The sequence below is a fragment of the Ursus maritimus genome, unplaced genomic scaffold (assembly GCF_017311325.1).
Source record: "Ursus maritimus isolate PB19 unplaced genomic scaffold, ASM1731132v1 scaffold_24, whole genome shotgun sequence".
Taxonomy (NCBI): Eukaryota; Metazoa; Chordata; class Mammalia; order Carnivora; family Ursidae; genus Ursus; species Ursus maritimus.
This window is the reverse complement of record NW_024424897.1, coordinates 1,935,040-1,961,552: the sequence shown is the minus strand read 5'-3', so window position 1 is coordinate 1,961,552 and position 26,513 is coordinate 1,935,040. Positions and strand designations below refer to the sequence as shown.

Sequence of the window (26,513 nt, the reverse complement as noted above, 5' to 3'; positions counted from 1 at the left end):
CGAAATCTTTTGCGAGGAAGGCCACAACAGTGATGAAAACCGAAGTTCACGATGGATGGCAGCAGCCAGCGGGTCCCCACCCTTCCTGGGTGCATGGTGCGCCTCGCCCACTGGGGCTGGTCTTGTGCCGCCACAGCCCCGTACCCCTCCTCGTGTTTGCGCCAAAGGCACCGCCGAGCGAGGGTCTGGTTGGTCGGGCATCTGCTGTTGTATCGGCACACGGGTAACAAGGCTCCTCAGCACTGCGTCCCCGTCCTCCCCACCCCGGGTGCTTGAGGCTGTGGCGGGGGTCTGGCATCTGCAGCGCGCCCCCTTGCCGCTCTCTGTCCCATGGTGGCCACGCTTTGGGGAAGCTGAGCCCAAAACTAACGGAGGGGGTAGACTTTCACACATTGGCTATGATGAGTTTGAGGGGCCTTCCCAAGAGCCTCCGGGTCAGTGGTGATGACGAGGACCCTCGCCCCCTTGGGGACTGTTCTCCTTTCCCTTCTGAGCAGGCTGCCTCCGTGAAAGTGACCGCACGGTCCCTGTAGGTCATGATCCCGCGGCTCTTGCGCAGTTGACATGGGAGCCACGTCTTTGTGGAAACAGTCCTTAGGTCGTGCGGGGCGCACTTCCTGCTGGCAGGCACCATGCCACCATACAAAAGTGGATTTTAGGAAACGCTGCCGGAGTCTCTGGGCTGATTTTACCGAACAGCTTCCTCAGACTTTGGTCATAAATCTGGTTGGCCGTCCCACAGCCGTTGAGTCAGGGTCAAAGGTGTTCATCCGTACCTGTCTCTAAATTAAAGTGTGCGGGGAACATGTCCGCACGTGGGTCACTCACCCTGACTCAGGCTCCCCTCCAAGCAAGAGTGTGTTCAGCTGACATCTCACCAACCAAAGTCCGGATTCATACGGAGCCCTGGTCCCCGGAGGGGAGCCCTGTCTGATCCCCAGGGCCACGAAGCCCACATGAGCCGCCGCCTGCACACACGCAGGCCCTAGAGCAGGCCGCTGACAGCGCGCACCTGACGCGACGCCACCTCCCCTCCCGGGCAGCGCAGCCGTGGTCGCCGCAAGGCCACTTCAAGAGGGGCGGGGCTTTCTCCATCCCTGCGGCGAAGGGTGTGCGGCTGTGCGGGCATGAGACAGTGCCGCCTCTGCCTCCTGGGGAGCGGCTGTAGGCTGAGGGATGCTAGGGAGCGTCACCCTGCGCCTCCTCCAACCCGCCTTTGATTTGAATGGTCAGGTGCCACAGCGGTGCTGTAGACACAGCATTGGCCCAAACGTCAGACAGGTGGGCATTTGAATCCTTCATCCTTCGGACACTAGGCCTCACTATCCCTCTGTGACGCCCAGATAGTGGCAGCGGCTGAGATCGTGAGGGTTAAATAGGGCTGAACAGACCCGCGGGTAAGGCCCTCGGTGACATCCCTTCCTTCGTGTCTGTGATGCACCCTGTCTGGGTTTATGTCCTGCCTCATCTGCCGTCGTGTCCAGCCTTGTGGACAGGACCTTGTGTGGCCTGGTGGGGACCGGGAGGGCTTGGGTCATGTCATGCACACCCTTTGTGATTTCCTGGGAACTCAGGCTAGTACTGCATGTGGTGTGTGGACAAGACTCAGTGAGTCACAGCCCAGAACACAGCCTGAATGCAAGAAAGGTGTACACGGGACTCCTATCCATCACTCCAACACTTGCAGCTCATGTAGGCCGTGACGGCGCCTGAAACCTAGGCATGAAATCAAATGGTTCGCGGGAGCTAGGTAGTGCTGTCCAGTCAGCCAGGGCTTCAAGGAAGGCCAGCCTTTTCTAACTTGCTTTTCCTTCTAGAAAGATCCAGTCTCAGGAGATGAAGTCATCAAGCCTGTTTACCAGCTGGGATTCCTGAATTTCTGGGGCCCTGACCAGACAACAAAACACGAGCTCTTTAAAGTGTCCGTTCCTGGCAGCAGCTAAGTCTTCAGAAGCTGGCCAAGCACACGGGCAGCTATTTTATTACTAAAACATCCCATTTCTCTTTCCTAGGAGTTTCCTTTAACAGTGTTTACACTCAGATTTGGAGAGTTTTACTGCATCTGGCTGCAGACCCCTATCCAGATGTTTCCGACTTGGCCATGAAGGTGCTCAACAGCATTGCCTACAAGGTATGAGTGACGGTGTTCCCGGTGAAGCTCGAGAGTTCCTGGTCTTAGTTGTAGATATTCATGTGGGGAACCCCAGATGCGGTCAGGTCTACACCGTGGTGGACAGACTTCCGACAAGCACCTCACAGCATACCCTGACCTCTGTTTACGGGTACCTTCAGTTGGGGCGCCGTCCTGCTTTGACTTAGTGGCATCGGGGCACTAGGACATTAGGTAAAGGCTGCCGTTACCCTTGTGATCCAGTCAGGGTCTGTGTGGTCTGTAGTGATGTCCCCTTTCATTCCCAGTACCACTGACTTATGACTCCTCTCACTCACAACAGTTCTGGCTACAGGAAACCTCAAAGAACCAGCTTTTGGTTTCGTTACTCTTTCTTTGTTGCTTTTTACGATCTGTTTTATCGATACTTCTTTTTATCTTCGTTATCCTGTCCCTTTTATTTATTCTGAGTATAGCTTGCTCCTCTGATTCCAGCCTCTTCAGATGGAAGCTGAGGTTATTACCTTTGCATGAAAGCATGTGACACACAGAGGTGCCTCGAGTTTTCTCTCTGAGGCATAGGATGGCCCCCTAGCTGTGGGCAGCACAGCCATGGCCAGCATGTCCATCAGGTTCCCCAGTCATCCTACCCCCCACCCTTGGTTATCTGGTCATGATGAAACCAGTATTTAGCTTAGATTTTTATTTTTCACTGCATTTTATGTATTTAACTTTACTAAAAATCAATCTGAATTATTTAAAAATATAATCTGAGTGACTAATCTTAAAATGTAATGACTATAAATTCATCGCAGTAGACCTGATGTCAGGACGTCAAATACATTCCTCTTAGAAATCTCTCTCTAGCCTGTAAGGCATAGAAACCACGTCTCCATGCCTTTTTGGATTATGTGTCAAGTGTGTAGCCGTGAGCCGGAGACCCCTCATCCCACTTTATGGTAATTAAACACCGTATGCATAACATTCCTAGCAGGCAGAGCCACGCTAGCGGATTGCAGCAACCAGAAACCTAGCCTTCCATGCCTTTAGAACAGCACTCTGCAGTGGATGCTTAGAAGTGGCCGGTGGCTTTCTGCCTGCTGTGCTGATCTAGACTGACACGCTCGTCCAGTGCACACGCCTGGCACGCCCAAGTGGAGATACAGAGATCCGAATGGGCCTCCTGTCGAGTCCATGCTTCCTGGAAGCCTTGCCCGGGCACAATGCAGCCTGTGTGTGAGAGTCTGAATGTGCGTGTATGTGTGTCTGTGTGTGTTTATTTTTAAGAGGAAACACTGCTACTGAAGGATCTGGAAGCATAAAGATGAAGAAAACATTTTCTTGTCTTCAATTTAATTTCAAAAAATGTCTTACTTTCTACTCTAGTAACTAATGAGGGGATTACATTTCAGTTTACAGAGAAATGGACCTATTTTTGATACTCAGCTCTGAAGGCAGATTTTTGTTCATCGTAGTCGAAATAGCCTTATTACTCCGGAATACCCCATAGAATTCTGTATTCAAATATAGAAATTGCTACCAGCTCAGGAACCCACACAGCTCAAGAGCTCTGGCCTCATTTCAAGTATTTATATCCCCTTTCCACACAGGCTTGGGGTTTGCGTTTTGCCTGTAGTTTTTATTATGGAAAATTTCAAACCACGTACAAGTACAAAGAAGACCATGACAACCCCCGGGAACCGCGTCGGCCCCAAGCCTCCCTCACACCACTGCTGCCATCTGTGGTTTGGGGATAACACCGAGAAGGAAATTTCAAGCTACAGGTGTTCAAATGTCAGGGTCACGTGTAATAATAATCACTACTTTTAATATTTATGAGAAAACTTGTAAGCACAAAAACTCACCTAAAAATAGTCCACTAGCAACTCCACACCCAAGGAGTGAGAATGCGATCGCTGTGCCTGCTGTGGGACCCGCGAAGCCGGGTGCGATGGGGATCAGAGGTCAGCGTGCACGGTTCGAGGCTGAACACCTTTCTTATAGACTAAAGGCCTGAGCGACCGAGAAACACTACGAAGGTTGAGATCACCCCCAAAACAGCACATTCCAAAGTACCACAAAAACCGTGACCAAAACCCAGCTCACGCTTTCATAGAGTCAGCTTCTTATGTTTCTTTTAAAATCCTGTCATCGCGCAGTGACGCTGTCCTCCTCCAAGTTAGCAGCCTCAGCTAGCACCCGGGGAACCTGCTGTGCTCATCCAGAATCCAATTTCATCCAGCGAGTCTGCAGCTAGCGTCCAGGCCAGCGACACGCAGAGCGCCTGATGTGGGACCCCTCCCAGGCACCTCTGCATCTTTCCGCAGGCCCCGTGGTCTGAGTAAGCGTCCTGACTTCTTTTCACGCAAGTCAGACGGCCTTCAGCTCCCAGAGATGGAGGCTCTGTGTTGGCGTTTTCCCCCTGGAACCGTCCCTCTGTTGTTTGACGGCCCTGGGCTCCCCGCTCAGCACCTCCTCCCCGGAAGGCCCTCAGCTGCCCCCCACCCCATGATTCAGAGGTGCCAGTGCCCTCTGCGCCTGTCCCGGGCCTCCGCCCCACGTGCCCCCTGGCCTCCCCTGCCCCACTGCTTCCTGCCGCCTCCACCAGGAGGAGGACCCCGAGAACCGTCAGACCAGCGCAGTCCTAGCGAACTGTTTGTACTGAGAGGCTTCCGCGTGCATAGTTTGAACCTCTTGTGCACCTGCCCGTTCCCACCTCCCTGCAAACCCAGAGGTGACGGCGGCATCACTCAGACTGGCTTAGCTTACTGAAGTAGGTGCTGCCGTATGGGGAGTCACTGGCCCGTGGGCCCTGCCAGGCCGGGTGCAGGAAGAGCCCCAGGAGAGCTGGTCCCCTCAGGGATTCAGACGCAGTGGCTCTGGGGCAGCCGCTGGGGATCTGTTTCACAGAGAGTGTTCCCTGGGCCGTCGTGCATGTCCTGCACAAACATAGCCTGGGTGGGTCCCGTTCTAGCGCCATCAGCCTTCAGCCCATTGCTTCCGGTCCCCTAGCTCTTTCTTAGGAGTTGGGCTCATCCTAGGCCCTGCGTGATAGTAAACGCAGTAACCCCGTGAACAAAGCGAGATACCAGTGTCTCCTCCCGTCTCTCTGTCCCCCTTACTCTGCACATGCTGCTGCTCCGAGGTGCGCTGGTCCTGGAAAGGGGCCCGTGAGACTCCCCAGCCTCGGCCCCGCAGGCTTCCCTTCCTGGGGGGCCACGGACTGAGGCTTTTCCGACGCCCATCGTGACCGTGGGCCACTCCTGGTCAGCATCGCTGTTGCCGCGGAACACTCCCTGGGACTCCGCCTTCCAGAGGGAGAGCTACGTCCTTTATCTATGAACTGCAGTTTGTAGAAAAACTACTTGGATCAACAGACTCGTGCCTTTGTAGGTGTCTTCTCAGCGGTCCAGCAGCCCGCGGGCTGTGCGTCATACCTGCCCCCGATTACCTCCGATGATCCTTGTGGGAAGCACCTTCTTACACGTGAGTCCAGATCCTTGACACGCAGTGGGCAGCACGGCTCTGCAGGTACCACACTCCCCCGAGGAAGGAGCCGCCGGAAGCCTGTGCCAGCGTCCTAATCCTGACTCTGTCCGGCCCAGTCGGGAAATCCGCTGTCCAGCGTCATCCGCGCTGCTTTCGGGCCTTTTTCTCCACACTGGATCAGACTTCATGTGCCCTTGTGAGGTGACGTGTTCTGGTGGGAGAACCAGAGAGTAAGGGGAGCTGGAGACAGGGGGCCCTCCACAGCCCCAGGCTCCCGCTCCAGACGCCCCCGGTAGCTGCACAGGGTAGAGAGCAGAGGGGCTTGTGTGTGTACGTGTGTGTGTACCTGCGCGTGTCCGTGTGAACCGTTTCTGTGTTTGCATTGGGCCCAGAGGATACATCTGACCTGAGAAGTCAGCTTGTAACAAAGTAACGGCTCCCCCTGCTGAGAGCTTGACCTGTCTGTAGCCATGACCATCCCTCCTTGTGGACTTTGCTCGTCAACTCCACCACCTATCAGGGAGGGCAGCCTGCCCCTCTAGTGGTTTCAGGGCCGCGTCCGGGAGCAGAGAACAACAGGGAGTCTTCACCACGAGAAGGACCAGCAAAGGTGGAGTGTGTGCATGGCGGGCCAGGACTCACGGCTGGGCCCAGTCCTCAGTTCAGAGCCTAGAAGTCCTGTTGCCCTTCTGCTGACCTTCTCTGGCAGTGTGCTCTCTGTGTGAACCGACGGCTGCGACCAGCACAGGAAGGAGCCACTCCGGACGGCCTGTGCGGCTCCCCTGCTCGCCACCCTGCCCCCGTGCCCTGTGTCCCCAAACCAAGTCTGCAGACAGGCGGGTCCCCTCGTGCTCATCCCTGCAGGCCTATACCGCTCACGTGATCAAGGCCGAGTCAAAGTGTGTTGAGTAGATCGGAGCCGTTGGGCTAAAAAAAAAAAGCTTCCTTGAAGCCTGAAACCCTGTGATCACCAGTGCAAAGGCTGCCGGTATGCCCACCCTGCAGGATTTCTAACATAGACACGGAAGGAGAACCGTGTGGCAGCCGTGGGTGTGGACAGTGTAGACACGGGGCTGTGGACACCCTGTCCCAGACGCCCCAGCAGAGGGATCAGGGCCCAGTTAGTCTGCGGGGCCTCCTGAGGGGCAGCGGGCTGGCAGCAGGCCCAGGAGAGGCAGGTGGGAGGGTCTCGGGGTGCTGCGGGGTGGGGGGGGTTCTGCTAAGGCCTGCATCTCTGTCTTCCCCGCCACCACCCCCGTCTCTGGAAGTTTTGGGAGACATGGAAGTTGCCCGTTCTTAGCTTACATTCTTCACTCTCCTCAGACCACTTCCAGTGTCGTTTGGCTCTTGGGTTTTGGGGGGGAGGGAGCTGGCCAGATAATTTAAATACAAAGCAAAAGCAAGTTCACAAACAATATAACTTTTATAATTCAAAAAAAAAATTTTAATGCTGTTTGAAGGTTGATTGTAGTTCAGTTTTCTTGCTGTTCTGGGGAGTGGTGGGTTATCAGGGCAACGCCGATGTTCTGCAAATGAACAGTCTTGTGGTTGTTTTGTTGTCTGCAAGTTTCTGCCTGTTGGCTGAACGCAGGAAGTGCAGCGTCCCCACTGCTGAGGGAGGGTCAGAGCACACGGGGGTCCCCTAAGTAGGGCGGCCCTACATCGTCCCCCACGAAGGTCGAGGTTGTTTAGCCTGGCCGCGGCTGGCCTTCTCACCAAGTCTGGCACCAGCCGCGCTCAGCGAGCCCAGAGGGCCGCCTCAACCGCCACCTGTCCCGAGCGCCCCCTGGGCGGCAGCGTCCACCCTCGGAGCCCTCTCACCTGGGGTGTCTGGAGCCAGAGGGGCCCGCCCAGCCGCCCTGGGCGCCCGGAGCAAAACGCCCAGGAGAGAACCTGGCAGATGGTGGGTCTGCTGTCAGCGAGTGGTAAACGCCCTCGTTTGCTTGCGTCTCCTCATCACGTGTTCCCCCAGCAGACGTCTGGTTTCCCGAGCCACACAAACCCTACTTCAGAAAATCAGAACTAAACGACTTCCCCTGAATGCTCATCTCAGGCTGGCACAAATCCTTTTCTGCAGTGAACTGTCAAACACTGCACGTGCTTGTCAAGGAAGCTTCCGGAACCTGCTTCCTCGCCTCCATCCACGAAGTACTGCGTCCAGGGACGCGGTGTGAGCCCCTGCAGTGGGAAAACGGAAAGCGAAGCCTGGGGTGGCGTTCTCAGCTGTCCCGGGTCAAGGTGCCAGGGCCCCGACTCACCGTGACCCTGGCGCGGTCTCCTGGCTGCGGGTCCAGGAGGGCCAGCCCTCAGGCCTCACGGAGCCCAGCAGGTGACTTCTAGAAAAGCGGAAGACCCCAGTTTTACCTGCACGGCCCTCCCATCGGCAAGCACCACCTCCTCAGCCGAGAGGCCTCTTCTGCAGTCGTGAAGCCACCACCCCTGCAGCTGCCCGTGGCCTCAGAGGTCACCGGCAGCTGACCGTCCACACCACTTGTCCCTTTGCTCTCGCAGGCCACAGTGAACGCCCGGCCCCAGCGCATCCTCACCACGTCCTCGCTCACCCAGTCAGCTCCCGCCAGCCCCACCAACAAGGGCATCCACATCCACCAGGCAGGGTAAGTGGCCTGCGTCTCTCACGTGGGCCCCTGGCTGGAACTCTTCACTGCCTTCCTCTGACCTGAGCCTGACTTCCGTCGCCCCTCAGAAGTTCATAAGCGAGGGTCTGTACCCTGCCGTTCGGCCCCCAGCAGGCGGAGCCCCCTCTTACACCAGCACCCACAGGCAAGAAGCTGCGAGCAGACGCATGCTGCTGCACCTGCCAGGGCCCCGGCTGGTTTGCTTAGCTGGGTGCGGCTTGCCGGGGGCTCCCCCCACTTTCCGGAGAGACAGCTACTAGAACTTGCAGGCAGGTCCTGGAAGGGTCGTCGGCTTCGGCAGCTGGCGTCTGGCATGGGGACGTGTTGGGCAAGTGAGGATGTTTTGGGCTCCTGGCGCCAGGCCCACGGGCAGCTTCTAGGTGGGCGGTGTGAGGACAGGGCGTTCCGTGTTTGGGTAAAGCGCAACGTTTCTTCTCCCAACGGCAGGGGCTCCCCCCCGACATCCAGCGCCAGCAGCTCCAGCCTGACCAACGACGTCACGAAGCAGCCAGTCGGCCGAGACCTGCCCGCGGGCCGCCCTGGCGCCCCAGGCCCCACAGGGGTGCAGTACACACCCCACTCCCAGCAGTTCCCCCGTACGCGGAAGATGTTCGACAAGGGCCCAGACCAGGTACCGTTGGACCGTTCCCTGATGCCCATTCTAGCGAGTGTTGGTGCTGAGCGCTGAGCCCCTTGGTGGGAGCCAAGACTCCTGAGACCCTCCGCCCCAGCTGTGTCTCGGTTTGGACTGTCGTCACAGCTTTGCAGATGTCTCGGGGTCCTCGCGCCTGTGGCCTTTTGTTGTCGGCTCACTGTTCCGGCACCTTCCACGTAGGCAGATAAGCACATGGAGCTAATTTGCTTTCACCCCTCGTGGGTGAGTAGCATTTTCCTCCACTGGCCGTGGCAGCTGCCCACAGAAGTGCCTGTTTTGAGTGGGCTGTTCTCTTTCTCCATAAACACTCCGTTATGCCACGTAAGGAGCTGTGGTCTCTGCCTCTAAGCTGAAAATGAGATTTCAGGAGCGGGAGGAATCGGTGTCTCCATTTGTCTGGGTGCTGTGAACACGTAAGCTGGGGCCTCAGCCCTCTCATGCGACGGTCTGCTGCTGTATCAAAGACACAGTCTGGAGAGGTTGTTGAGGACGCGGCAAGGGAGTCGGGCTGCTGGGGACGCCACGTCAGCCGCGTGTCGCAGCGCACTGTGACCCACAGTTTTAACAAGGAGCTCCCAGCAGCCTGCAGGGAGACTGGAGCAAAGGCACATATGGGGAGAAAGGTTTCCACATGTTCCCCGGGCCCCACGCCCACCCTGACTTTCAAGGCCTCCTGCTGTACTTCGTGGAACAAATATGGCCACCAGCGCCCAGTGGGAGGCTCGTCCTTCTGGCGGGACCCCGACACAGACCCTGACGCGAGCAGCTGGGCCCAGGAGCGCTCACTGTCCTTGGGGCCACAAGCCCAGGGCCCTGGTCCAGCAGAGCAGCGCGGCTTCCTGCAGCAGGCAGGGGATGAGACCCTATCCCCACGTCCCAGCCGTGGGACTTTCCCCCGGGCGAGGCTCCCCCGGATACGGGGGGCTCCTCTCTGAGGAGCGCCTTCAGTCCCACCAGCCCAGCCACCGTGGGCCCTGCCGTGGGAAACAAACGCGTCGTCCAGTAAAGCAGCAACAAGCAGTTTAAGTCTCGGTCCTTGCGTGTCCTTCCTGTGCTGGAGCCCCTCTGTGCGGTTGGGTGCCACGTTGCCGGCAGCCCCTGCCCTACCAGAGCATAGAGACCACGGGAGCCTTGCTGACCTCAGTGCCTGCACTGTGCATCCAGGATAAGAGTGACAGGCTGTGCAGGCCAAGCCACCGAGGCTGGCCCCGGGGGGACAGTCCCCTGAGCACAGACTCCGTGGCCCTCCCTAACACAGGTTCCCCGGGGCCCTGGCCACACAGTCAGGGTCTCCTGCCACCAGCACGCAGAAGTGAGGCCCGCAGAAAAACGTTCTTAGCAGCCAGACCACTGCCTTTTGTCTCCTTTCCAATCCCCTGGAGCCCACAAAGAGGTGTGTGGAGTATATGATTACTCTTCTATTTTCTCTCCCCCCTTCCCCCCCGCAATGCCCCCGAAGACCACCGACGACGCGGATGACACTGCAGGACACAGAAGCTTCGTCTCGGCCACGACGCAGACCGGCTTCTGTGACTGGAGTGCCCGGTACTTCGCCCAGCCTGTCATGAAGGTAGCGTGCGCATCCACTCCGGGTGCAAAGTGGGCGTCCCATCTGTGTCCTCACGCAGATGCTGGGGTCAGTCAGAGCCCCGCTCTCGGCTGCCTTCTTGCCCTCCTTCCTTCCCCGAGAACCCCTGCCTCTGGCCTCAGCGGTCTGGGCCCTCTGCCCCGAGCCAACGGCTGACCCTGCCAGGCCTGCTTGATGCCAAGCCCAGCTGGCCACTTGCCGTGGCTCCCGCCAGCCCAGCCGCTGACCCTCTGGGGCTCCCGTCCCATCCCATTTATGGCTGCTGAAGGGCGCCCCCAAACTGCCGTGATGGTGCTGATGGGAACAGTCAGAACAGCAAAAGGGACAGACTTCATTTACCTTCCTGTCTTCTCAGAAAAACCAAGCCAGCCTGCCCTGTCTGAGCTGCCCGGACAAGTGCATCGCGTTGTCCTGCTCAGCAGGGCCTCGGGCCCTCTGAGGCCTCCTGGTGAGGGCAGCCTGAGGCTCGGGCTCTGGGCTGCTGCACTGAGGAGCAGGCTTGGCTCGAAGACCCGACCCCGGGGACGGTTCTGACACGTCCAGGCTGACTGCGGGAAGCTGGCCCCCGGTGTCTTTCCACCACGGCCCCGACGAGAGGTGTCCCGTCGCCACAGATCGGAGCCTTGCGTCCAGGGGGCGGGTGGGGCGGGCAGCGCTGTGTCCTGCTCTCTTTCCCCGGGAGTGCCACAGGGGCTTTGGCGCAGAGTTTCCCGTGAAGCACATTCTTAGAAAGTTCTTTCTCCCTCATAAAGAACGTTGAAAACTGCAGCCTGTTATTAATCGCGTGGCAAGCGACACTTCTGAGCAGTTTCCTTGAGGACTACTTGGACCCTTTGTGACAGCTTTTGTCCTGCTCTCCTTGTCCCCCAGTGAGTCTGTAGGAACAGCAGACGGTTGTTGTCGGGACCTGAGGCAGACGACAGAGTTGTAGTTTACCGAGCCCCTTTGCTGACAGCGGGAGATCCCCCTTCCGTTTTTAACTGACCCTGACTCCCAGAAAGCAGTGGGCAGTGAGCGTGAGAGGCCGTGAGCAGCCGCGCCCTTCGACGCGGTAGTTCATTTGCTGAGATGATCGACTCAAGCTAAGAATCAGAGTTGCGGATGGTCTGCGTGTTATTTATGTAGCGAAAACTAGCATCCGCCCGAAGGCCCGTCACGGGAAAGAGGGCTTAGCAATGACGAAATATTTGATACAATGTTTTATTGTTATTAAAAAATTAAGCTTGAAAATGAGTATCTTAAGGAAATGCTCGTGCTTGAACTTTTAGAAAGGGAAGAAAGCGGGACGTAAATTGGCTACAGAGGGGTCCTTGTTGGAAACGCCGCGCGCACACCTGCGCACAGAGCACTTACGCGGCCGTGGCGGGTCTCGGGCAGCGCGCGTGTGTATCCGTTTCTGTCTCCTCTGTGTTACTCACACTCAGCACCAAGTACCTGTACGGTCAGGACAAAAGTACGAAAGCGGTAAGCGCAAGAGGCGGCGGAGGCCTTGCTTACCTTCAGGGCTTCCGGCACCCTGCCCTCTGCCGCCAGGTGGGCGCCCAGGCCGCCCCCGGGCCCTCGCTAAGAAAGGAAGAGTGAGCACGTGCTGGAATTGGCCTCTGGGGGCGGCAAGCCACCCTTGGCACTCGGGCACGGCTGCTCTGAGGGAACTGGGGCTTGTTCAGGATCTGCAGAAGCTCGGTCGCCCTGACCGTCTCCCGCGAGCGAGGCCAGGTGGCCGGAGCCCTGTGGGGGCTGCTGTGCCTCTGGCGGAAGTGGCACCGCCTGTAAGTTACGGGGGCTCCTGGCGTGATAAGCGGCTCTCCTTGACGTCTGAGAACTGCCCGTTCCAGCCGTGCGCGTTGACGGTCACCATGCTCCTTCCTCTGAAGCCTGAAAGAGAGTGTGGTCCTCCCAGGGTCAGGTGTCCTCTCGTCAGTGCGGGTACTTGGGCCGCCATCAAAACTCCCTCCCGGGAGCGCGGTCGGCACACGCAGCTTCCCGAGCGCAGGCCTGCGGTTTTGCTCCTGTGCGGCCCACGCATACGCCCGGAGCCAGCACCCCCTTTCCCGTGTCGCCACAGGTCCACTGCCTGCGTGCCCTCTTTGTGCACCTGGAGTGTGTCGGGAGTTCCCCCCGGGGAGGGTCCCGTGCGTCACCAGCAGGGATCGTGGCGGCACCTGGAGCGTGGACGCTGCAGTGGGCCTGGGGAAGGAGGGTCCTCGCAGCTGTCATTCCGGGCTTTTCCCGCGTAGCCCACGGGAGGCGGTCAGGAAGTGGTTGAATAAGTAAGCAGCTGCCTCACTCTGACAGACTCTCACGCGGTTGTGGCCCCAAATGACGAGCGCTGGGCATCGCGGTCGGAAGTGAGGCTCTGTTGTGCTGGGTTTTGTCCGCAGCTCCTGACGGCAGCTAAGACGTGAGGGTGCGTGAGGGCCTGAGTGACCTCTCTTACGTTAATTAGAGACCGTTTCTGAACGTTAGAAGAGGATGCATTTTTATCTCATTGTAATTTTTTAAAAATTGTTCTACTTTTTCCAGCTGCTATTCACAAGGGTGTCCTTTTATTAATTTAATTCATCATCTAATGGTCTGCGTGCAGCAAACGCGTTCGGAGCTTTCTTCGCCTGTTTCACACGTAAAGTAAGAGTAGCTCAAAGCCAGGCTTGTACCTCGGAAGCCAGAGCCCTAAGCGGCCTCACAGGTCCGTAAAGGAGACTGAGATACTCACCAGAGAACAAGCTATCCCCCACGTGACAGCACGCAGCCATAGTGCAGCTCGGGCCTGGGGGGACCGGGTCCCCCGCCACGTGGCAGCCAGGACCGTTTTGGCTTTTTGTCACTTCACCATCTGATTTTGTTCGGGTCTGCATGGCCAGGAAGAACTATGTTCTGGAGCAGGCTCTCTTGTGACATGAAGGAACCCAGCTGCCATTTTTGTGCAGAAACGGACAAGCTGAGACTAAGAGTAGATGGAAACGCAGGAGGCCCAGAACAGCGCTGAGGACAAAGAACGTTGTAAAGGACAGACCAAATAACCAGCTCGAGCTTCCCGATTTCAAACCCTGCTGCGGAGCTGCGGGAACGGGGACGGGATGGAGCTGGCTGAGGACAGGCACACAGAGAGTAGCCTCGCGACGTTACAGCCACTGACGCCACGACTTGGCGGAAGTAGACACGGTCCGTGACAGACACCAGCCACCAGCACTCACTCCACGTGAAGCAGAGAACGCGGCTAGTCCTGCATCTGTGAAGGGAGACGCGTTTGCAGTTAAAGCATCCAGCAAAGAAAAGACCGCGCCAGCTCCAGAAGTTTCGCTGGCAGATTCTGCCGACATGTAAGGGAAAAAAATACCAGTTCTACACAGTCTGTCACAGAAAATAAAAGGAGCGAATAGTTTCAATTCGTTGTGTGAAGGCAGCATTACTGTGATACCAAAACCAGTCAGACTTTACAGGAATAAAACACAACAAACCAACGTCCTTCGTGAACGTGGCGTCAAAACCCCCATCGTCGTATTAACAGACCAAATACGGCAAAGTATAAAATGGACAAGACACCACTGACCAACTGGATTATGTCTTATGAACACAAAGTTCGATCGGTGTTTGAAATGTTTTAAGTTAATCGTGTGATTGAACATATCAGCAGACTGAAGAAAAACTCCCAGCATCCCAGTAGCCGCAATAAGAGGGTTTGACAGATTCAGCAACTCTTCATGATAAAACTCTCTACTAACGAGGACCAGAAGTAAGCTTCCTTACCCTCGTACCCGCCTGAGAACCCACGGCTGTCCATCCCACTGCAGAAGACGGGGTGTTTAGAGAAACCCAGGACGAAGGCAAGGCTCTGACCTCACCGCTCCTGTTCGTCATCCTACCAGAGGACGAGGCGTGCAGGCGGAAAGGGGGAATAAAACTGTCCCTGCTCACACGGCACCGCCGTGTACTCAGGAATCCACATAGTCTACATGAGGCTAGAATAGAGGAGTCAGCAAGACAGCGGGATACGCGGTCATTATGCCAACACTGATTGTATTTCTACATGAACCACTGAAATTGAAATTAAACTACTTGTAATAGCACCCCCCAAAACATTAAATACTTAGCTATAAATTTTTAAAAAACAAAAAATAGATGCGAGACCCGAATGCTGAAAAATACAAAGCACCACCGAAAGAAATTCACGGAGACCTGACCAGGGGAGGTGCGCTGGTGGGCCGGAGGGCTCAGTGACGTGAAGGTGTCGGGTCTCCCTAACCTGGCGCACACGTCGACGCCACCCGACTCAACAGCCCAACAGGTTTTGATTTAATCGACAGGCCTGTTCTAAAACTTATGGGAAAAACCAAAGAAACTAAAATAGCCAAAGAAGTTTTGTCATAGAGCACAGTCGGAGGACTCCTGTGATTTCAAGAGTCACCGTGACGTCAGGCAGGAGTGGAATGGGGAGGGCAGACGCAGGGACGGGGGAGGGGGGCAGGACGGAGTCCTGAGACGGAACCGCGGCACATCCCACCGATCTTCCACAAAGCTACGGACGGAGGGCCGTCTTTCAGCAAGTGGTGCTGCAGGGACTGGACAGCCATTTGCCCAGAAAAAGAACGTCACTGCATCTCCCACACCATATTCAGAAACCAACTCCAAGAGCATCTCTTCCTGCTGTGAAGCCTACAGCTAGGAAACTTCTAGAAGCCCCTTCTGGCCTGTTAGGCAGTGGGTCTTTGAGAAGCACAAGAAGCACAAGCCACACGAGAAAAAAAATGGTAAGTGGATTTCATCGTATTAACTGCTTTGTGAACGTCCCTGTTAAGAACATGAAAACACAAGCCCCAGCCTGGAGAAAAATACTGTAAAGTGCATATCTGATAAAAAAATCTCGCATCTGGTGTACAGAAAGAACTCCCAAAATTCCATACGGAAGGACACAACACAATTAAAAACAATGGACAAACGGTTACCAAAAAGGTCTGCAGACAGCAAGGAGCACGGAGAAGGTGTGGGACGTTAAGGCAGGTGGTCACTGGGGGCTCAAGCTGCCACGGGAGACACGAGCGTGCTTCCAGACGATGGCTTACGTCTCAGTCTGTCAGTGGCAAGTGCTGACAAAGGGCGCAGAGCAGCTGAGACTGTCACCCCATGTGCAGAGGACGAGTGTCACGGACGCCCTGGAGACGTTTGGCTGTTTCCTATAAAACTGAACACACACTTACCGTACAGCCCAGCACCCCTGCTGGACGGACATCCCCTGGGAGAAATGACAACCCGTGTGTGCCCGTTTATAGTGGCTTTATTCATCCTCGCTGAAAATGAGACGGAAGCCAGATGTCCTTCATCTGGCGCATGAGCTGTGATGGGCTCGTACAGAGAAATACCAGTCACCTGAGAAGGTTTTCCAAATAAACGGGTACACGCACAACACAGATGAACCTCGAGCGTTAGGCCCGTTGAAAAAGCCAGATACAAAGACTACACACCGTGAGAGCCATTTACCTAACATTCCAGAAAAGCCAAGCCAGAACAGCAGGGCAGGTGCCAGGCGTGGGCTGGGGCAGGCCGACCACAGAGGAGCCATGGAGCAGGGCCAGGCTCTGTTCTCCACTGGGAGAGGGTGGGTGTCCTGCACGTGGACTCCACCTCCGTCGACCCGACGCTTCTCAGGAAGTGCTGTCGGACGGCGAAGGTGCCCACGTCTGCGCCCCAGTGCGCACAGGGCACCCAAGCCGAGCCTCAGAGTTTCTCCTGCCAGTGGCCACAGGGCGCCAGCACAGAGCAGGCCTGGCCGAATCAGAGGATGCCGTGTCACCCACACGCCTGCTGCCAGCACCCACCACCTCTCTGTGCGCCAGAGCCCACGTCCTTGTTTGTGGCAGGGATGGGGGGCTTGTTGTCACACAACCGGAAAAATCAGAACATCGTGAAAAGCAGGTCCAGAGGCACTGGGTTGTGTTGTCAGAACAGGCCTTGTTTGTGGGTAGAAACAGGGAGCTTGGGGTCTGAGCATTTAGCATAAGTTACCGAGCCTTTCCCAGGGTCTATCCCCCTTTTGCCTTTGGGGGACCCACTGATCCCTGCCCCCAGTTCCAGGAACAAGCCAGGCCTGAGGCCCGGCCCTGCATCCCCGGGAAGCTTCAGGGTGGAAATTGGATTCTGTGTAAAATCCAGGAGCTGCTGGGACCGAGGTGTCATGGCCCTCATCGTGCAGACTGCTCCACACCCACACTTCCCCATCCTGCTGCTTCATCCCGGTGGGTCTTAGCAGACTGTCCGCAGACGGATGCCTGCCATGCTTGCGGAGCCGTGTGCAGGTCAGCTGTGACTGTCCTTGGGTGACTCAGCATGCCCGTGGGGGCAGACACAGTGGACTCCGGCGGACGCTGCCATGGGAGCACCATGCTCCTGTCAGAAAAGCACGGGGACATGACAGCCCCCGGCCGAGGCAGGAGCCCTGGGCCACGCATCCATCGGTCGGGCTGCTATGGGTCCTGCACGTCCACACACCTTCTTACCTATCCTTACAGCTGCTGCTTTGTGTCCTTTGGAGTCCCCAGGTCTGTCCCTGGGCCCCTGGTCCTTTGCCTGCGCGAGGGGGTGCCTGGGCCCTGGGGCACGTGCATCCAGGAGCTCCGTGCCCATCCTATCCTGCCCCTCCTGCTCAGAGCACCTTCTGTGCTTCCCCTGGTGCGTTCCCACGGAAACCAGACTGCATCAGAGGGCCATGTCTTGGCCCTGCAGGGGCCTTCTGTCTGTTGGGGCTGTTCTTGTCGCTCAACATTACTGGCCATTGGCCATTCTTTTCTAATAAAAGCTCCAGGTTGTCACAAGCAAAATCAGCTGTTAGAAACCCGCTATCTACTCCGTCTGCCCCTGGGGGGGTTATCTCCAAACCACCAAGTGTTCTGTGGAGGCTGACACCATCTTTTCATGTCATCTCCATGTTTGGACGTCCTTGTTGCAGCTGTTGCTATTTTGTTAGGTGTGGGGTTGTGATTTTTAAGGAAAAAAAGGAGCAGAGCAAGGAAATGCTGGCAGGAGAGACCCGTGGGCCCCAGAAGTGAGGTCGGGTGGTTTGTTTCGTAATCGGATGGCGTGGAGCGTTCCCGGCACAGACGTTCATGTCGCAGCCGCCCAGAGCAGGACCGGGGCTCCTGTGCGCGTGCAGACCTCTCGTTTCGTGGCCGTGCCTGTGCAGGAGAACCTGCATGTGGCCACACTCGCTGTTTGTCATCCGGTGCTTTCTCCAGCAGAGGAAACAGTGTGTAAATACCGAGTGTGGGCTGTTTGTGCCCGTGCGCTGTTTTCTCGCCGACCGTCCGCTCAGCTGCTTGGCTCAGCCAGGAGTAAGTAGGGTTATTTCTTGTTTGTTTCATTTCTTTCGTATTTCGGGACTTCACAGCCCCGCGTTTTCAAGCAGGGAGTCCGAGTCAATCCAGTTTACTTGACGACGTGTGAGGATTAAGGAAATAGACCTTTATTGCACAAGGAGACTTCAGTGCCGGCTTCATGGCCAGAGGCAGGCCTCTCATAGACACCCACGTGCACACACGGGTCTTTCTGCTCAAGGGTCAGAGAGCAGACTGGTGCGCGCAGCTCAGTCCCTGAAGCTGTGGCTCGGTGGGGAGAGTGCAGGGTGCTTGGGAGCTCGTGTGAACTGAGCAGTTCGGCGCCTTCCTGACAACACCCGCGAGGGGCCCGGCCGGCTTCCCCCTGTGTCGCTGTCCCAAGCCCCTTTCTCTTCAAGCGAAAAGCCCCAGTTCTATGGTGTCAGAGAGAGAAAAAAAGACAAAAGTCCCTGAGCACACCCACCTTCTTTTCAATGTGCTGTCAGCCTCCAGCTGGCCTGGCTCAGGCCCACAGGTCCCTCCTGCAGAATCCCATCAGCTCCTTCTCCCTAAAGCTCCATGTCTGCTTTAGAGATGACCGCCCTGCTGCCCGTCAGGGTGCTGGGCTCCTAGGAGCAGGGCAGCGCATGTCCCTCCAGGGTTGGGGTATCCCTGAGTCTCGGCTGCCATCCTGCAGCCGCCCTCACTGGTGGCCCTCTCAGCCTCCAGACGCAGCAGCCCCCACCGAGGGAGAGAGGTCCCACGCTTCTTTCTGACTGTGCGGCGGCCCCCGCTGGTCGTACTGTGCACCTGCCGGCGGGGCAGCAGGCGCTCTGACCAGACCCGAGAACCCAGACTTTTCTTCGGGGACAGGGTCCTTTCTGTCTGGTTGGTGCTTGGAGACACTGCAGGTTTAGGTCCAGGGCACCACAGTGAACGAGTCGGCATGTGCGTTGCTTTCCGGGTGTGTATCAAAGTCACCCTCGCCCTGCACTGTGGCCCGCTGAGCGTGCAGGGGCACCATGTCTGAAAAAACAGCATGTGGGCCCTAATTAACAGATTCTTCATGGCTGTAAAATGCTTTCCGTCATGCGGACTTTCAGAGTCGTGATCACTGACCGCAGGTCACCATTGCAAATGCACTGATAACGAACAGTGTGAGATGTGAGAGTCACCGAAGCGTGACGGAGACACGAAGTGAGCAGGCGCTGCTGGGACGATGGTGCCCACGGGCGTGCTGGGCGCAGGGCGGCCGCAGATCTCCCGTTAGGGAGAAACGCAGCGTCTTTGAGATGCGATAAAACAAGGTGGCTGTAACTGTCTGTTCACTGCCGAAGCTCACGCGGTGTTTTTATTGTTGAAGATCCCAGAAGAACATGACCTGGAGAGTCAGATCCGCAAGGAGCGGGAGTGGCGATTTCTTCGCAACACACGCGTCAGACAGCAGGCGCGACAGCTCATCCAGAAGGGTAAGCCTCCTCAATTCGCGAGGGCGAGGGCCTCCGAGGGCCCTCGGTGAGGCGGATGCCCCGCCAACCGTGGTACGGGGCTGGTGGGGTGTAGACGGGGTGCAGGCCCTCCTCAAGGAGAGGTGGGGGGTTGGGAGTCCTGAGGCTGGGGGCGTACCCTGGGCCCCAGAAGCCCCCCAAAGCCCTCTGCCCCCAGCTGGCTGGCAGCTTCTCTCAGGCTCATGGCTTGTGCACTTTGCCATTTCCAGAGGGGAAGGAGCAAGCCCCCCCACCACTCCCCAGCCCTGCACTCTCTCTGGGGACACAAGACAAACAGGAGGCCCCATTTGTGTCTAGCTGGCCCCCACCTGTCCTTAGGATAATCACTCTTTGTCAACCGAAGCTGTATTGAGTCACATTTTACCAAACCTTTACCAGATTTGCCAAGAGATGCCAAACCGCCCCCTGCGTGCCCCCAGCCTCACCCGCGCTGAAGCGGCCACGGAGGGGCTGCGGGCAGGGCTGAGCCACACGCCCTGGGCATGAGGCAGGGAGGGAGGGGCGGCCTCAGGCCCCCGTGTGTGGTCGGGGCGGGGATGGGGACGGGCACGCCAGGCAGCCTTTCTCCTCCCCCCTCTCTCTGGGGGGTGGGCAGCCATAAAGGCCTGGCTTCTGGGCCGCCTCGGTCCCTGGTTCCGGGTGCACAGAGACGTGGGGTGAGCTTACGTCTTCTGAGGAGCCAGCGCAGCCCTAGTCACTGGGCCGACCAGACGGTGGACCGAAGCTGCCCGGGTCCCCACACAGAGGGAGGTCACGGACTCTCGGCCATTCTGTTGACTGTTTGACCTTGCCTTTCTCTTCTCTAAAATTGTGATGATTGTGATGGGTTCCTTTTTCAAGTCGGGGGTAAGGGCCCATGAGACAGGCTGTCCTGCAGACGTGCTCGGCTGGGCAGGCGCACAGGCGGCCGCTCTAGAGGCCGCTTCCGTGCACAGCTGTCCCTGTGTTCAGCGCTGTCCCGTAAATTGCCTCGGGGCCGTGTTTCATTAGTGCGTACAGTCCCTTCTGCTGAAAGCCAGTCTCGGCTGCTCGTAGCTCTGTGCCTCCGTGACGGGGCTGTCGACAGCTGGATTTAAAGCGCTCTGGTGTTCCGGAACTCGGCGTCTGCTGGCCTGGCCGTCAGCACCCGAACACACGCAGCCAGGGCCTGCCATGCCCCATGGCTTTCTTCTCGAGGAGAGAACAGAGCCGCCAGAGCCTGACGGGCACTCTGGGAATTAGGGCATCGGGAGACTGTCTTCTCGAGAGTCTGCTGTTCCTCAGGACCCTGGTTCCACGGGCCACAGGGAAGCCGAGTCTGCCACCCACGCTTAGGCATCTGGAGGCAGACTGGCCACAAGAGCAAAGCCACACTCAGGGCTGGGGGCCGGACCAGAGCTGGGGGCTCTTGAGAAACAGCTGGGTTCTCTGGACAAAAGCAAATGACTGTCTTTGTAAACCAGGGTCAGGGGTTCTCTTTTCCGGTCTTTGCGGGAAAGAGATGCCTCCTTGTTAGAACAGAGTAGGGGGAGCTCCTGGACGCAGCCACTGGAGATGTCAGCCAGTGGGACTTCAAGATGCAGAGGTCTGTGCGGTGGACCCGGCCACCAGAGAAGGGGACACTGGTGACACCACTCTCCCGCTCAGCCGCCCGTGCGTTGTCCGCAGTCAGTGTGCAGTGTTCTTTCTGAGAGCCGCGGGGCACCAATGAGAAAGGGAAATGATGCCCGTAGATTAGCCCTGTGACCTGTGCCCAGCATCGCCCCGGCCGCCTCAGCCAGCAGGACCATGTTGTCACATACGCGCAGTGCACCCTGACTTGGGAGCCGGGTGTCCCCAGTGTCTCCCAGCAGCCCGCGGTCTGGGCCCCTCCACAGACACCCGCGGCCAAGGGTGAGGGCGTCTCTGGGTAAGAGCATGTCACCGCCGCCGTGGGCACCACCTCTGGGGCCCTCAACCTTGTCCTCAGGTGGTTTTCAGTGTTTGCTGTTTCAGCAGGGAGGGGGCAGCTGTGAAGGACCAGGATCACTGTGAGGCCAGTGCCAGCACCCTCCAGGGTCCCTGGGGCCAGGCCGGCGCCCAAGGCCACGACACTGCAGGGCCCTGTGCCCCTGGCTGTTCAGGATCAGCCACGTGTTCGTCACCAAAAACGCATCTAACCCTGTCTTGGTCTCTTGGCCTTTTTAGCCTCTTTTAATAGTTTTTCTAAAACAAACTCCTTCAGAGCCCCGAGGGGCCTCTTTCCTGGTGCTGCTGTTTGGGGCCCAGTGAGTAAATCCCCATTCAGCTCCCCTGCGATCTGTGGAGACTAGGGACCACCCTTCCGAGGGGCCCACCAGGACTTCAGCTGCGTGTGTGCCCCATGCTGCCACCTGGGGCTGAGCTGGAAATGGCGGCCCTTCCGCTGTCTTCATAAACTCCTACCGCATCGCACTTGTCTGAGCTCGGCTCGTGCGTCGTCGTGTGTAGACTTGATAGGCCCTGGCTGAAAACTTGCCGCGTATCCGCCTCGTGCTGGGAGCTGTGGGGGGGCGGGGACGCTGCGGTCGGGGAGCCAGGCCCTCGTCCGACACCTGCTTGGCCTGTGTGCCCCCGTGCCCTCCCAGGTCCCCAAACGGGAGGCGCGGCTTCGGCCGTGCTAGCACGACGTCATCCCGGGTGCTGTACGTTGAGGCCCATCGCTGTGTGTCTCTTTGGGCAGGTATCGCCAAACTGGACGACCAGATATTTCTCAACAGGAATCCCGGTGTCCCCTCCGTGGTCAAGTTCCACCCCTTTACACCATGTGTGGCCGTGGCTGACAAAGACAGCATCTGGTACGCAGGGCGCTTGTGTCTCAGCTGGGGACAGCCACGCGCCGCGAGCCCTCCGGGCCGCTGCGGGGGGCAGGGCTCGGGAACACACGGAGAAATGGGCGGGGTGGTGACAGGAGCTTGGGGCGTTGGCGCCAGTACCCACGGTGGGCTCCTCGAAACTGCACCGTGCTGGAGATGCACGCACGAGGGCTGAGCCCTTGTTACCACCTGTGAAGAAACTAGCAGTAAGGCACCAAGTTTAATTTGTGACAGGCGTTGCCCTTTTGCCATGGAGAACGTACCCACTTCGTGGGGGAGGAGATCAGGGGTGTTCCCCCCCTTTGTTTCTTCTTCCTCTTTTCTTTATCCTGGCAAAATACACACAAAATTTAGCACCGTAACCGTGTGTAAGTGCGCTGTTCCGGGGCACCAGGCACATTCACCCTGCTGCACGGCCGCCACCGCCGTCCGCCTCCAGAGCTCTTTCTGTCTTGTAAGACCGACAGTCTGTCGCCATTCGTCACTTACTCCGCCTTCTGCTCCCCCAGCCCCCGGCGCCCGCCATCCACTGTCTGTCTCCGGATCTGAGGCCCCAGGGACCTCACCTGCCCTTGTGTGTCTGGCCCCTCGCACTGAACACAGTGCCCTCGAGGTCCGGCCACGTTGTGGCAGGTGTCAGAATGTCCCCCCATGCAGGCCGGTGACAGCCCCGTGTGTGGATGGACCACGCTTTATCTAAAGTCCATCCAGCAATGGACACGTGGGTCATTTCCACATTTGTTCTTTCAGTATGTTCGTATGGTCAGCCTTTTTTTTTATTTTGTAAAACATATGTCCATTTTTAACTCAGAGGAAGGCAAAACATAAAGTAGAATAAAGTCTGGCTTGGTGATTTATTGGGTTTGATTTTGTTAGAAAAGGAAGCCACAAAGCAAAAATCAGCATGGAGGACGGAGTCTTTGAGGTCTGCCCTCGAACAGCTTCTGTTCAATACCGAAGGAGCTGAACTTTATCTCAGATTCTAATTTGCTCCGTGCCACCCACCCATTTGTATTTTTAACAGCTCCCTTTAAAATAGAAAGAGAAATGTTTATTAAAGATTCTGTAGACGGTCATGTATTCTTAATAATTAAAATTATAACAGTGCTGAGGGATATCGTTCATTCGCTCCGTGTCTCCCAGACACAGCGCTGTGTCCTCTTTGTTGCTTTGCGCCCATGTCTTTATCATGGCCGTCCCATTGGCGGCTGTGAACCAGACTGCTGTGACGTGGATGGACTGATGTCTCAGCACACCCAGCGGTGGGACCGCCGTGACCGACCCCCTGGGGGCCCCCGTACCGACGCCCAGCAGCCGTGCACGTGGGCTGTTTTTCCACATCCTCCCAGAGCTCGTGGCTCTCCGTGGGTTTGCTAGTGGCCACCCTGGCAGGTGTGAGGGGGGATCGCCCTGTGGCTTTTGTTTGCATTTCCCTGATGACCGACCTTCCTCTCTCCTTCCCCAAAGTTTTTGGGACTGGGAGAAAGGGGAGAAGCTGGATTACTTCCACAACGGAAACCCTCGGTACACCAGGGTCACCGCCATGGAGTACCTGAACGGCCAGGACTGCTCGCTGCTGCTCACGGCCACGGGTGAGTGGGGCATGCGGGGCCGGGGCACATACTCACACACAGCTGACCCTGATGGTTCCTCGGGCAAAGGGCACTGCTCACAGCAAAGGCAGGAGGTTTCCTGGGGAACAGGCTTCCCCACAGACAGCAAGGCAAGCAGGTGACCAGTGCCTCCTCTGGGGCCCAGGCCTCTGCTGACCAGGAAAGGCCCTGTCAGCCTCTGTCCCTGTGGCCCCTGTGATGCCCTTGGAGGCAAGGCAGGGGCGGGGGGGTGGTCCTGGAGCACAGAGGGTGAGGGAGGCAGGTGCTGCCTCGGCCCCTGCGGGGTCTCCCGCCCTCACTGCCGGCTGGTTACCACGCATCCAGCTCCTCTTCAGGCCAGGCTTCTGCGCCCTGGCAGGTCACTGCCAGTGCTGGGCCTCGTGCTCGCTTTCTGGGTCTGAAATGTCACCAGTTTACCCCTCCCGGCAATGGGTTTCCCAGTGAGCCAGCCCGGGTGACAGCCGGCTCCTTTAGCTGTTTTAAGAAGAGATCCCACTGTTTGTGGGTGATGAGAAGTCACTGTTGGTCGAACTGCACCTCCTTCAGGGATGACAGGCCTGGGGTGGGACAGGCAGGCAGGCGAAGGGGGTGCACAAGGCAAGAGGGAGAGGAGGGCCAAGGTAGGCATGCAGGCTGGCTCCCTGCATTACCCCAGTCCTGTCCTGTCCTATCCTGGGCCTGTCCCTGTCCTGTCCTATCCTGTCCCTGTCCCTGTCCTATCCTGGGCCTGCCCTGTCCTGTCCTTTCCTGGGTCTGTCCCTGTCCTGTCCTATCCTGTCCCTGTCCCTGTCCTATCCTGGGCCTGCCCTGTCCTGTCCTTTCCTGGGTCTGTCCCTGCCCTGTCCTGGGCCTGTCCCTGTCCTGTCCTGGGTCTGTCCCTATCCTATCCTGGGCCTGCCCTGTCCTGTCCTGTCCTATCCTGGGTCTGTCCCTGGCCTGGCCTGGGCATGTTCCCATCATGGCCTGCCCTGTCCTGGGTCTGTCCCGTCCTGTCCTGGGCATGTTCCCGTCATGGCTTGCCCTGTCCCTGCCCTGTCCTGGGTCTGTCCCGTCCTGTCCTGGGCATGTTCCCATCATGGCCTGGCCTGGCCTGGCCCGTGTTAGGCCTGAGCTTCTGAGCCATCGACATAGTTGAGCTGACTGTACTTGGAACGCTGCCTCCCCCTTCCTTCAGAGGGTTCCTGGCCCCCACTGTGAAGGCTGTGCCCGTGGGGAAAGGTCCTGCTGGCAGCCTCCCTCCCAGGCAGTGCCACCTCAGGACCAGATGAAGTTGAGCCACAGCCGTTCCTTCCGCTGCAGGCATCCGGGCGGAGGGGCGGACGAGCACCCGGGGCAGTGGGGGAGGGGGAAGCCAGGGCGTCTCGGTGGAGGCTGTAGGACAGGTCACACTGAGCACCTCTGAGCGCCGAGGAGGTGGGGAGAGGGTGATTTCCCGGCACAGCGGGCACAGGAGAGGGTCCCCAGGGGGTCCCGATGGAGGAACACAAGGGCTTGGGTTCCAGAGAAGGGAAAGTTCACCGTCACAGAGACCAGGGACGGGACGGGCATAGGTGGGGATGCAGCCCTGCAGACATTCGAGTGACCTTGTCCTCCCTCCCTGGTATGAGGCAGGTGCCATCCCCAGGCGGGAGTCACCTCAGGGCCACACATGAGGGGCTGGTGAGTCGGAGAGCGGGGTCTGGGGTGGCTGTGAGCAATGCCAGGAGGAAGGACACGGGGTAGAGCTGCACGCTCACGCCACTCAGGCATGCGGAAGAGCGCAAAGGCCCTGGGCTGAGTGTCAGCGCAGGGAGGGGCGGCCAGCCTGCCTCCTGCTGTGGGGAGCCTGCGAGGCCACAAGCTGAGGGCCCACCTGTGCGGGGCAGAGACAGGAAGGGGTGCGGCCGAAGGCCTGACTTGGCACGACTGAGTCACTGGAGGGAAGGGCGGCCACCTGAGGTCAGAGGTCGAGGGTAGCGGCAGGTCCCACTGTGTCCCTGTTGCGGCGTCCCCTGCGGACCAGAGTCTGAGGTTGCCTGGGTGGACATGGGCCTCCCAGGAACCGGCCCCACTGCTCCTACACTGGGCCACCTCACGGGAGACGTGCAGAGTCTCCTGTCTCGTGGCACCGTCACCTGTCACCCGGGGCCTTCCTCCGTGTGCCCCAGCAGCCAGGCCTGCGTTCTCACCTCCTGCCCTTCTCTCCCCAAGATGATGGTGCCATCAGAGTCTGGAAGAACTTCGCAGATTTGGAAAAGAACCCAGAGATGGTGACTGCTTGGCAGGGGCTCTCGGACATGCTGCCCACAACCAGAGGTGGGTCCTCCCCGGGAGTGGCACAGCCCCAGGCTGCCGGGCCCAGCCACCCGCATCCCCCTTAGAGGTGGCTCCCCCCAGGCCGCCTTCAGACTCCCCGAACCGTAAGCCAGCCGGCTACCTTCTCCCGCTTGCCATGAAGTGCTTCCCCATCAGGAGACGGGGTCCGTCTGAGGCGTGCACCTGCCCCAGCCTCCCCTTAGCTCGCAGCCTCTGTGGCTGGGAAAGGACGCGCCGCTGGGGGCCTAGGGAACCTGTGTTCTGTGCTCTTTGTGCCCAGACTAACTCCCTGTGGGCAAGGAGAGCGTCGCGGCACACAGGTGTGCCTGTCTGGATGGTGGAGGCCGAGGACGCTCGCCGGGCCCTCGCGGGGCCAACAGAGGTGCCCTCGGAGCTGAGCTGGTGTGGCTGCGGCGCGGCCGGCCGGCTCTGCCTGCTGCCTGTGGGGTGGGCACAGCCGCCATCCCGCAGGCCGGTCCTTCAGGGGCCAGGGCGGGAGCCG

General features: G+C 58.2%; 1 protein-coding gene across 4 annotated transcripts in view; it reads left to right on the top strand.

Moving 5' to 3' along the window:
* RPTOR (regulatory associated protein of MTOR complex 1) overlaps positions 1-26,513 on the top strand; it is a 338,061-nt gene that overhangs the window by 287,608 nt on the left and 23,940 nt on the right. For all 4 annotated transcript variants that reach the window (XM_040640059.1, XM_040640061.1, XM_040640057.1 and 1 more), the window contains exons 21-28: positions 2,013-2,131; positions 8,111-8,214; positions 8,683-8,866; positions 10,350-10,460; positions 19,146-19,251; positions 21,971-22,085; positions 23,571-23,695; positions 25,907-26,011. In XM_040640059.1, coding sequence (XP_040495993.1) covers positions 2,013-2,131; positions 8,111-8,214; positions 8,683-8,866; positions 10,350-10,460; positions 19,146-19,251; positions 21,971-22,085; positions 23,571-23,695; positions 25,907-26,011 — 969 coding nt within the window. The remainder of the gene's footprint in view (positions 1-2,012; positions 2,132-8,110; positions 8,215-8,682; positions 8,867-10,349; positions 10,461-19,145; positions 19,252-21,970; positions 22,086-23,570; positions 23,696-25,906; positions 26,012-26,513) is intronic.